Below are 12,417 nucleotides of genomic sequence, written 5' to 3'. Positions count from 1 at the left end.
AGGGTTACAAAATAAAACGGCTGAATGTCTATATGGTCAGGAATGCCGAAACATGTTAATGTTAAAACAAACCAATGGCAGTAGTCTACCCAGATTATTTACTCCATTAAAAGTAGTAAAACCACATCGTAAAATATCTTGTCTAGTTGAAGTCCTGCTTCTAAAATTCTAGTCAGAAAAAATAAAATAAACTTCATCTTTAAAATCTTTTTTTAATTTGAAACCAAAAAAGGTCTTCCTTCTCCACCATGATCCTATTTCTACATCAAAGTCCAAACAAACTGATGATTTATCTTTAAAAACCATGAGGAATGACAGTTCTCATAAAACACTATTCTTCCTTACTTGATTTCCAAATCAAATGAGCCAAACAGGAAAACCTCCTTAACCACTTGCTTATTCTATTATTTTTCAAATTGTTTATCTAAGTTGTGTTACAAGCAGGTTAGATTTGTAACAGAACACAAAACTAACTGTATTTAGCGCTATATTTGAAAAACAAGTAATCTGATTACAGTTAATGAATATATATTTTGAACAGTTATTATTGGTGGAAAAGTTTCCTCACAAAATGTAATCTCCATTACTAAAGCTAAAACCTAAAGAAATCATCACGGAACAGTTTTCTGTCCTTACCACTTAATTGTTTCAATACAAACTAAAAAGCGTTGTGAAAACTCCCACTCTTGAGAACATCTCAACACTTTATTCCATCCGAGCACGAATGTTTATGACAGACACGCCCTATTAATCCAAAACGGCCTTTAATGGAATCAATTGTGAACTTTCTTAATATGAATTGTAAATGCAACGTATGTTCTCTTTGGAACACAGATAGGACAGTAGCTGCTGAAACTGGTTAATAGCAGCTTTCTGTTAACCTAGATAAGCATGTTGTTCTTATATTTTTACTTCATGTTTACTCACAAAACAATATAACATTCTTCAGACTAGTAGTTAACTTTATATAAGTTGTACTCTCTCTGAACTCTTCAAAACATCTACTTCTCCTGTCTCTCTCTCTCTGTGCCCTGCAGCTGCTCCTGCACAAGCTTCTCTCATCAATCACCTCTCTGTGTTTAGCCAACAGTGTGCTTTTAGCCTCGTGCAGCACCTCTGTCATGTTTAAACATGAACAGATCCCTCCTGTTTACTTACTCTTTCTTCATAAACACAATTAATGTCTACTAATGATATTACAAAAACTACCTAATGACAAATAGCACAAAATTCACAATGCAATGCAATAGTAACAATCAGTTCTCAAAACTTCTCATGAAAACCACAATGTGACGTAACTGCATCCCACAAAAACTATGCTAAAAACGACAAATTATAGTTTCTTATTTATTTAAATATCTACGACACATTGATCTATTAATTTTCAATGTTATTTACTCCAACTTCAGACCAGTCGTTGATTATTCACTCCTTGTTTTAAATTCAACGCTCAGCAGCCATTTTTGAGGCATTTTGAGAAGAAGCACAAGCAGTCACACTTCGGGCTGCTGCTTCAGCAATTAGAGGAAAGCTGTGAAGAAAAAGGGGGGCTTTCTTTAACCCCTGGTGACCACGCATTTCTTTATCTGACTTTTCTCCCTTATCTATTAGTAATTATTCACAGAAAATTATTCCCCGTACAGTCTATCCAGCTTTATGGTGCGATGTTTATTTCAACAGATAACATAATCTCTTTATCGTCACGTTTGGCTAGATAGATTAACCCCACAGAACAAGAGAACGAGATTCCGGTCCTTTCAAAATGGTTATTTGAAATTTGCGTATCTCCCCTTGGATTCACTTATAATGCAACTGCAGCTCCTATGAGACTGGAAAGCATTATTCAATTTAGTTCTGGATGGAATCATTAGAAACCACTGAACGCCCCCGATGAGTTAGCCGTGTCGAGTTCTGAAAAAAACGCACGGGGCCTTTCACCTTCTTCTTACAGTCCTCATCGCTTCACATGGAGCTAACGAGTTAGTCGTGCGATTCTGAAAAATCCACGAGGTTCCTAACCGTTGCTTTATTAATCTTATTATTCTTAGTTAGTTACCTACCTATGCTAAAATATGCATTGCATTATCTTTAGCGTGAAGACTAGACACTGAGAAATATTCCTGACAACTCTAAAAAATTTGAATATAGCCAAATCACAGATTTTGAGTGTAACGGGTATCCGTGCTTACCTGATATTTTGTATAGAGCTCTGTTTTTAGTTGTCAGAAAGTATTTCGAGGTGTCACCCCTGTACAGCTTAGTCCGCTGGCTGCTGATGTGACTCCCGCTGAACGCCCACTCGTAAACGTCTGGGTCACCACTTTGTTGGAGTTTTGAGGTTTTTACAACCCCACTCGGCTCCGCGTGTCGTTTTGACGAGTCCTGCTTAAAATCATAACAGGAAGGAAATCAGACAGAGAACACCCAGATACCAGTTTAAACAATCTGTTTTAATTATCAAAGGTAATAATGCAATGCACTATAATACATTACAACACCATATAATACAATATACTAAAATCATATTGTAATGTTTTAAGAAGTAGCCGGCCACTTCTGCCCTGGTTCGCGTGCTGCGGAGATCCTTCCGGTCCTGACAGCATGTGAAGAGAGGCCGAACTCAGGAATCGACAGAATATATACCAGAAGACAGAAGGAAGGGGTGAGGTCAGCTGGTCATCTTTTCAGGTCCTCTCATTGGCAGACGCAAAATATGCTTTGTCACAAGTGACCCAGCGCTGGCCAGCAGAAAACCAAACGGGCCCATTTTACAACAAAACACATCTTATCACCCAAGTCATGTGTTTCTTTATGAAAGCCATACTTGTTGGGAATATAACAGTCATTATCCCATGACATCCTCATAACTAGCTCACCAACAACGCCTAACTGTCTTCATACCCCCCCCAATCATCTCTGAACTTTTATTCACCCGAAGTAAGCTCACCCTTAGTCTAAAAGGACCATTGTCTCTCTTAACTGTGTGACTAAATTCTCAAGGCCTGCAGGATGCGCATAATTAACTTAGAACGAATTTAGCCACTATATCTAATGGTTAACCAAGAAAAACACTCAAAAGGGTAATCTTTTCACTCAAAACAGAACTCACAAGTAATTCTGCATTTTACCCCTCAAAAATAGCCTAAAGCACCCTTTTGATGAAAAGGGTACAAGTGAAAGAAAAAGACTATTGCGCTAATCTACTTTAAAGAAAAAGGGAACATTGTTTCAGGAATCTATAAAAAACCTCTCTATATTTAAGAGGAAAAATGTATTTTGTTCCTTCAACTATTAATACACAGGAATGTATATACCCACACATATATTTAGGGATAACATGATGCAATACACCTCTTATATATTGGTGAGATTAAAATGAATATACCAAAAATATGCTGCATCACATCTTCTGCATAATTCTCTTCATAAACTTCCGCAGTAAGAACATGTTTTTATGAACCACACAGCTTCCGGTCTTCCTCGACCCGACCGGAGAAAAAGACGTGCTGCAGGCAGTAGAAATACATTGCTTTTAAAATCGTGCTGTGCAACACGAAAAAAAAGGGCAAATCGTGTTGGTGAACACGAATCAATAGATTAAAAATCGTGTTGGTGAACACGAAATGCCGTGAGACTGGGTTGTTGGCAAGGATGAAAGGCATTGCTGTTGTATTAACAGTGTGGTTATTTTAATTTTGTTTTCTCATAATGCCCAGTATGTTGTGTTGATCTTCACTTGCGTTCAAGCTATCTCCATAATTAATTTGTGTTTTCAAAGTGGATTTTTTAAGGGGTGCTGGCTCTGAGGAATGGAACCCAGGTGAAATGTTCTTATTAGGCCGTGTTGTTGGATCCAAGAAGTCATTGCTAGCCTCCCTTTGGTTTAGCAACATTTGTGGAGTATTTATATTGTCCTTAGCAGTGTAGAGGACTTGTGGTTTAATGTTTCTTTGTTCAATATAAGAGTTAATTCCATCTGAATGCCTTGTCTTTGAACTTTTCCCACTTAGGATGCTTCGTGTTTGCAACACATCTAATTTAGCTACATGTGCTGCAATATCCTCCTCCATCTGAAGTTGCTCCTTTCTCCTCCTTATTTGTTCCTCCTCCATCTGAAGTTTGCTCCTAATTCGTTCCTCCTCCATCTGAAGTGTGCTACTAATTCGTTCCTCCTCTTCCTCCAGTTCATGTTTGTCCTTTAATAGTTTATTTCTTGCCATTAAAGCTGCCAAGTCAGCCTCTGTTTTACGGCATGCAGACGGAGCAGTAGAAGTTGCAGACTTTTCCCCCAAAACAGAATTTTGTGATCGGGTTGCTCTTCTTCCAATTTCCACGTTTGACACACTCACTTGGTTGTACATCCTCTTGCATGTCATCTGTTGTTGGAATATCCAGCACAGCAGCAGTTATTGTGGTAAATCCTCTTGTGGCTCCTTTAACCACAGTTTAATGTCCCTCTGAAAGCTTTCACTGTATTCCAAGATACTGGCAAACCATTCCTTTTGTTTCTTCAGTTCATCCTCTGGGAGTAAAGGAATCAACATTTCATGTGAAATAATGGCTTTTTCACCCAGTTGAATTCATTTCTCTAAATGAGTTTGTACACGTGAGGCATTTCCCCTTTCTCTCATGTGTCCTTTTATTTCTGGTATGAGTGCTTTTATTTTGTTCACACTGGTTTTACGTTCCCGTTGAAGTTTTTCGATGTTATTTACCAATGCCTTCGCAGTGAGTGTGCGTTCTCTTAAGGTCTTGACACCTTCGCCTCATGGAGGTACTCCACCAAGTTTGTTCCAACCTGAGAAAGAAATAAAGAACAAAAGACAAGATAAATTAAACAAAGTAAAAGATTGTGCAAAAGCAAAGAGTAAGCAAGATTTGGCAGTGGCTGATACAATGCATATTCAGAAACAATGTTTTGAATTATTCTTGAGCCCAGGAATAACAGGCAGTCAGGCACATTCTTAACCACTTAAACTGGACCTGGGTTGGCTCTGTACTTTAGACCACTGTTTTCCATCTTCACCAAATCTCTTCGCCAAAAATAGCCGATCTAGCTGCCATGTTTGGCTAATGTCCCCGCCACCCCCCCAAGAATATGGATGCTGGGTTCAAGTGATTAAAAGAATAACATTTCCCTTTAGATATGCAGAGGGACTTACAGGCTTATGATCGATGAAGGCCAACTTAGACTCCTCGATAGTGTACCGGAACACTTTTCGGCCAACCCTGTAGACAGTTGGTGGAAGCAGTGTTGGTAACTGGCTCAGAGCAAGTTCCCCCAAACAATCTGTAGGAAGACAATTTTATAGGTATCAATATGTGGCATGGCATATCTGTGAATTGGTCATTTAGTAGCAAAATAAAGTCTGCTGTACAATATAACAATGTATTACCGGGTGTTAATCCATCAAGCGACGAGATAAGTTTCCCTTCCCGTCTCGCCAGGTGCAGGATCTTGTCTTTAAACAAAGGTAGCCAGGTTTCGAAGAGCTTAGGCGCAGCCTCTCCATGTAGGATCTGAAAGTCCTGTGCAATCTAAATGAAAAATTGAAAAAGAAAATTCAATGTGGCAGCTGACATACTGATAAAAGATTGTTATAAACAATGCATCCACATCATATGTAAACATATACTCCTTCCTAACTTACCATGCCTGGAGTGAATAGATGTGGGAACTCTTGGCGGATCCCTTGAATGTCCCACCCGTTTTCCCTTAAAGACTTGGCCCTGTTTGATAGTTTGCAGAAAGTACAGCAGTACAAGAATGTTAAAAGGATATCACAAAAAGCCCTGAGGGCAGTTGCAGACAGGTGCTCTTGTATGGCAGTTTTGGAGGGTAAGGAGTTGCACTTTCTTGATGGCTGGTGGTAGGGTGTTCCACATTTTGGTAGCATAATAGTAAAATGCATTCATCCCCATGTTTGTGCCGATTATGGGGGGGGGGGGGGAGAGTGTAATGGAGCTCCCACTGGTGTTGTGCCCTTTTATTTTGACAGGTACATGGCACTGGTCCCTTGAAAACCAGGCCCATTGCAAGTTGCTGTACTCTGTCCTCCCCTGAGCCATCCCACTATAGCATCATAATGAGCAGGGGTTAGGTCATAGGTGTGAGAGGTCTAGTAGTAGTTTGTTTTGAGAAGTCTGTAGTTCAGATTTGAATGACTTGAGGTGCTACAGTACCATGAGGTGCATGCATAGGCAAAATGACATTGAATGAGTGCTGCAGCTAGTGTCCTCAGTGCATTCCTACTGACCTGTACACTGCTGTATCCTGCATGTATTGCTCCACCTGGTTGAGGGGCTGCGAATTGTGTTTCAGCCATTCTTTACACTGTATGGCTCTTTCTTCCGATATGGTACATTCTATAAAAGTACACATAAGGATATTAACAATCTCAAATTATATGTCTGTATTGCTTAAACAAATTATTCAGTTCCAACGATTACCTGGTATGAATGTCCTACGAGTGCTAGCTTCACTACTTTGTGGTGGTGTCTGCTGCGTGCTCTGTGACCTGGCCGGTTTTCTCATCCTCTTTCTGACGTTCCGAAGCCTCTCTTCGAGGAATCCAGTGGCTGGGCGGCGGTTCCGTCCTGGGGTGAACCAGTATCCCTGTCAAGAAATGAAAGTCTTTGGTGAATAGAGATGAGGCACATTTTGATAGCGTGGCGACAACATGTGGCTGAGCCATCTAGAACAGGGTTTGTCTGTATGTCTGTCTGACAACACCGGGCATCAAACAGCACAGAAGTCCAGTACTGTGGTGCTGGGAGATGAGTTATATTGTGTTCAACTGACTGTTTTAGCATCAATTCCTCAATAAAATGTTAATTACTTACGAAGCCACTGCTTGAGTCCGACTCGTCCTTCAAGGAGGGAAACCCATGAATCAAAGCTGCAGCCAAGGCCTTTTTTGTCTCACTGGTAGGACTGCAAACACAGAAAAACTAAATTACCAGCAGAGTCAAATTAGATCTTAAGTATTTCTAAAACATGTGTTGCACCCCAGTATAATGGCTGTAGCATATTCTGCAGCTAATAGGCATCCTAATAAATTAAAAACACTACTGAACGTGTGTTTTTGTACATGTGTTGTGCATGTTTATGTTGGTGGTCTAGGTAAAGGTCAGACTTGAAAGTAGTGTCCCGTCTTATTCTTTTCCCCTGAAAGAAGATTCATATACCTTTTTCAAACTAACATAACATTCACTAAAAACAAGAAAAAAAACCCACTATTTTTAATTACCTCTCTCCAAACTTCTCCATGAGGTGAGACACCAAAATACGGACAAGGCACTTTCTTTGCGAAGGGATGATCACATCCTCATCAAGGCTCCCCAGGATCAGCTTGCCTTCAGTTGAGCCTGTGAGAATCTGGCGGATATCCTGAGAAAATTGCAAGAAGGGACAACATCACAGATATCGTTTATTACTCTTTAGTGTTGATTAAAGAAAAAAGTGAAACCCAAGTCTTAAAAAGTGGAGCTTACAAATTGTGGAATTATATGTAGTGTTTGAGGTATCATCGCTGGTACGACAGGTGCCGTTTGGTCCTCCATGGAGGGTGGAGTTGTGGCAGTTGGTTGGACATCAGGACTTGTAGGTGGCACAGCAGGTTCAATCTAAACAGAACCCAGGTTAATGTAACAAACAGTGACAGCCACCTAGAATTGCCGGATGAGCATCAGTAATGTAAATCAGTGTACCACACCAGCGGACTCAGAAGACTGCACACAGTATGCATGGTGTGAGAGATATGCACCACGCCAAAGTTTTCACCCGAGTGAATGAAAAATGCGACAAGTTTGGACCATGCAGATCTGCGGCAAATTGAAAAAGATATAAAACAAACATGTAACTTCTTAACTGACAGTGACTACTACTGTACATCGTCACCGTCGGGTGGAAACCGTGTATGTCCAAAATTGTTCCTTTTATAATTTTTAACATTTAAAAATTGTGAAATAGCCAATCGACAAGCTCTTGACATTGGGAGCTTGTAGATCTATTTGAACTACTTTTGTACAACACTATGACGAATTAGTACATTTACAAATATAAAAAACATAGTTTAAATATGGAGACACAAGGTTTCTGCCCAACAGCAACGATATGTAGACAGATTAAACAAAAAATACTTACTGTACAATTTATCACATCCATCCCAGTATTTACAGAAACATCCCAGTACTCCATCGCATGATCATCCCTGTAGTCCAAAGGCACCTTTTAAGCAGCATTTATAGCTAACCACTAAACAAATATGGCAGGAAAAAATGGACTTGACGAGTAAAAATGCTATTTACAAAGTGTCATACCTACTGTACACACACCTGGTGGCAGTAAGCTGATTTTCTAAAAAAGTCTATAGCGCAGTGAAATGTATAAACTGTCATCAGTCTCGCTGAATGACTTCACTGCATGTAGGGGATGGTGATCAAGCAGCTCTCTCACATCAACAGCTGCCAAAACTTGAGTGGGAATCACACTGTATGCAAAGAAATGCCTATCAAACCATTGTGTTTCCCACTTCTGTACAACAAGTTTTATTGTTGGTGTGTGTGATGTTTGGTCTAGTACTAAAATGGACTTTATGAGACCAAATTGGGGCTCCCCATCTGGGTCATAAGACAGGAATACAGTCATGCCTGCTCGATATGCAGTTCCCTTAAAGGTAACCAAGGCTGGTTCATACAATTCACTGAAAAGGGGAATGCCTGTTAGACCACTTTCGATGTCTTTAACTCCCTCAATGTTGGCCAGAAAGGTAGTGTGCCCTGGACCAACTTCTGTATTGTGGCTCAACACAGTTCCACACAGCAAATTATAGCACTGCGCTATCTGATGGCGAAAGGCCATGGTTTTGCAAATGTTTCGGAAGTTGCATGTTACATGGCTAACCCGTTTAAAAAAGTTGTGTTTCGCTTCGAATCTCATAGCCCAAAACTGAGTCAAGGGTCCGAGCTTTTGAATGGCTCTTGGGTAATGGAGCATGAAGTGGTGTTTTGGCAGCAAATGGTGAAGAGGATAGAGCTGCAGGAAGAGAGAGTGATGCTCTTCAAGGATTTTAGCTAAGTACAGTGTTGCTTCAACAGTAAGAGAAGGAGAGAAGATGAACTCCATACATAACAGTAACAGTAGGAGAAGTTTCCATTCCTTGCTATGCATGGGGACCAGGTCACCTATCATTGTCGGCAGCAACCTAAGTAGGCACCACATTTGAGCTGCTGATTGATGCATGGCGCCTTTAACCTTTTTTAGATCATCCTTACTAATTACAGAAGGTTTAGACCTCAGATGAGCTAAAAAAAGGGCTACCCGGTTGGTCATGTCATCTTGCCCTAGTTCATCCCATTCATCCTCAACTTCCTCATCTCCCTGTACAGGCTCATTTTCAGCAAGCTGTATGTCAACAGGCTGGGCTGGACCTTCAAGGGGATCATCGAGAGTATCACTTTGGTTTTCATGCTCCTTTAATAGGTGTCTTCTATAAGACCTTATAAAAGAAAATGTTCTACCACAACCAGTTTCACTACATTGGAAATATGTTGATGAATGGTTTACGTGATGTACTGCACGTAAATGTTGAAAGAGAGTCTTGGCATCCCCTGGAATTTGCCTTTTGCATTTAAAGCAAATATATGCCATCTGCTCACAAATTTGAACAAATCCTCAGAATGAATATGCGTGTGTGGGGGAGGGGTGTAGCCTCTCACATCTGCAGTGATCTAACTATACTTACAAGTCCTCTACATTTTTTGAGGAACTTAAGCCTGGGGCCAGCTTTTGGAATCAATTGGCTGATGGTCCCCTCGTCTAAAAGAAGAAAACTCTCCTCGTCAATTCCCTCGTCTGAAAAACAAAAAACAAGGACATCTATTTAAACCATGGAGAACAGCAAAAAATAAGAGGCTAATTACATGGAAGCTATTGGAATAAAAATGCATTTTCAGTAACATAAAATACAATGCAGTCAATGCCATTTCAAATAATTCCTTTACCTAGCTATACAGACCATCTGCTTGCTGTGAACGTAAAAAAAAACATGTTCTTACCTTTAAATCTATCAATAACGTCTGTCAACTGCCACTGTGTCAACGTGTCACACACAACATCGTCCATTGATCTGAGACAAAAAACACATAAAGAGCTTAATTAAAACAAAACATAAAATGTACATTTGCATGACTTCAACCTCACTTCTGGGGCTAATTTATTCAGTTGATGAGGCTACTAAAACTGACAAATGTCTGCTTCTCCTATTTATTTATTTGTATTACCTGTTGTATTTAGCACACATGAGCCCCACTTACTATGGTTATTAGCATTGTATTTTATCTGCAGACTTATGGTTATATCAAAGCCTTTATTTTTATATAGAGTGATACACTTTTGTGACTGCTAGAAACAGGTCAACCCACAATAGAGCAAGATTAGTTAACCAACTACGGACAGCAGCCACAGGAACTTTTGCAGTCACAAATTGCTGTGAAAAATTGAGAGACCAATGAAAGTTAAGTTACAGAGAACCTGCTTTTTTTTACACCAAACCTTATCAGTCCCCTTATCAGACAGAGAGTGCGACTACTGACACTGGCAGAGCGGCATCCGTCACGTAACATTAACTGCAGAGCGAAAACCACAGTGGCAGTCAGCTCCGCATGGCAGCTAGCTCCGCATGGCAGCTAGCTTGGCAGCTACTTTACGTGACGCAGCCGAATAACGGCACAACATTCCTTTGTAAAAGGGGCTGATATTACTGACATATATAAGCGCCTGGGGTAGCACACTTTCCGTTTAACTTTCCCAGGGTAATGCTACCGTCCTTTAGTTTTCAATCCTGATATCCTATATTTGAACCATCTCCCTAACTGGCAGTTACACAGACTAGCTAGTTAACGACGTTAGCTTTAGCATGTTTGTCGGCTCATTCGGCTTTTTAAGTGAGATAAAAAATAACACTAAATAACAAATTAACTATCAACGTTACCACAATATCGCTCATGGACTAGCAGTTGATGACATTTATTAACAGCTTCACAGTTAGATGACAATGTGTTCTGCTTACCTCCTCCAACTTTCGCCAACGGTCTTTATTGACTCAATGATCCTCTCTCGCGATGATGATGGTTAAGTTTACGGTTATGCCCAAATATCGCGAGTGCACACAGGATGCAGGGGAAACCCTTTCCCGCCAGATCGCGGTCAAAATCAAACCATGGCAGAGTTCTCTTAATACATCCATGGAAGTGTCCAAGAGCAGTCAATAATGTAGCATGCCTTATTGTTCAAGCCATGTTTGTTGTTTCACATCTTTACAACCGTGAACATTTAAAAGTAGATTGATTTTTGTCTCTGTTTACATTAGTTGGTATCATAGACTGTGGTTGGTATCCAGTTTATTGGTGGTTATACCGCCACCTTCTGCTCTGGAGTGGGAATCAGATATACCCTAATCCCTTTGTCTCAGTTTATCTCAACATGAATGAATCTAATACATGTGAAATGGTTGCGATTCATGCAAACCAATACCCAATACCATAGGCGGCGCCGGCGCGTGAGGCTCAGGTTTGGAAAGGCTTAATCACTTTTTTTACCTGACGCTGCCCGCCTCCGGCATCTATAGAAAAGAGATCAACTCAGTGTGCAGAGTTTAAATCTCTCAAGTCATATTACAGGATAAAGGAAATACAGTTTAAACTGCCGTATGCAGAGAAGACGCCGACGTGTCGCACTTATCATTCATATTACATCATCAATCAGATCATCGATCATATAATATTATAATATATCATATATTTCCTTATCTGAGTCAGCTTCTCCAGCCATATCTGGCCGTGCAACACTTACAGTGTCACATACTGTATGCAGAAGTATTATTTTAAGCAATACATTATGTTCACGAAACACTCGAGTCAAATGTAATTAAAGTCAGATCTGGTGAGAGAAACCCTGGCTTGATTTACCGAGTTGATAACCAGCGTCGTAGGACCGCTTAGCGAGATCTCGTTTGTTTGTTTGTTACTCAAACATATCCAGGGTATGTTGAACTGGCTTCGTAGTACAGGGCTAGCGGGTGGCTAGCAGCGCTAATGTCAAAGACACAGACATTATACATTAGCCTATATTTGTATTTTACCAGGATGCAGTGACACAAATATTTGGGAAGGCTTAGCCTTCCCTAGCCGCTACAGCACCCGCCGCCCCTGCCCTATACCATATAAATAACCCAGAATGAGTTAAACATTTCATAACCAAATGGTTGGGTAGACAAAAATATTTTGACCCAGTACTTGGGTTGCACAAAAATAACCCAATACCATATTAATAACCCAGAATGGGTTAAACATTTCATAACCCCATGGTTGGGTAGATGAAATAACCCACTGTTTTTTAGAGTGCATAGTCCATTT

At 40.2% G+C, this 12,417-nt stretch overlaps 1 protein-coding gene across 1 annotated transcript; it reads right to left on the bottom strand.

The window, feature by feature from the left end:
- Positions 1 to 4,744: 4,744 nt before the first annotated feature.
- LOC117558534 lies at positions 4,745 to 10,582 on the bottom strand. Its single transcript, XM_034234783.1, has 12 exons — positions 10,556 to 10,582; positions 10,060 to 10,130; positions 9,747 to 9,856; positions 7,495 to 7,626; positions 7,251 to 7,390; positions 6,844 to 6,934; positions 6,451 to 6,616; positions 6,258 to 6,366; positions 5,652 to 5,730; positions 5,397 to 5,538; positions 5,163 to 5,290; positions 4,745 to 4,798 (listed from the first exon to the last, which is right to left on the bottom strand). Exons 2-12 carry the CDS (start codon positions 10,124 to 10,126, stop codon positions 4,745 to 4,747), a joined length of 1,218 nt encoding a protein of 405 aa, XP_034090674.1. The 5' UTR covers positions 10,127 to 10,130; positions 10,556 to 10,582.
- Between the last annotated feature and the right edge of the window lie 1,835 nt (positions 10,583 to 12,417).

The sequence above is a fragment of the Gymnodraco acuticeps genome, unplaced genomic scaffold, assembly GCF_902827175.1.
Source record: "Gymnodraco acuticeps unplaced genomic scaffold, fGymAcu1.1, whole genome shotgun sequence".
NCBI lineage: Eukaryota > Metazoa > Chordata > Actinopteri > Perciformes > Bathydraconidae > Gymnodraco > Gymnodraco acuticeps.
Note: the sequence above shows the minus strand (reverse complement) of the source record. Positions and strands in the feature narration are given on the sequence as shown.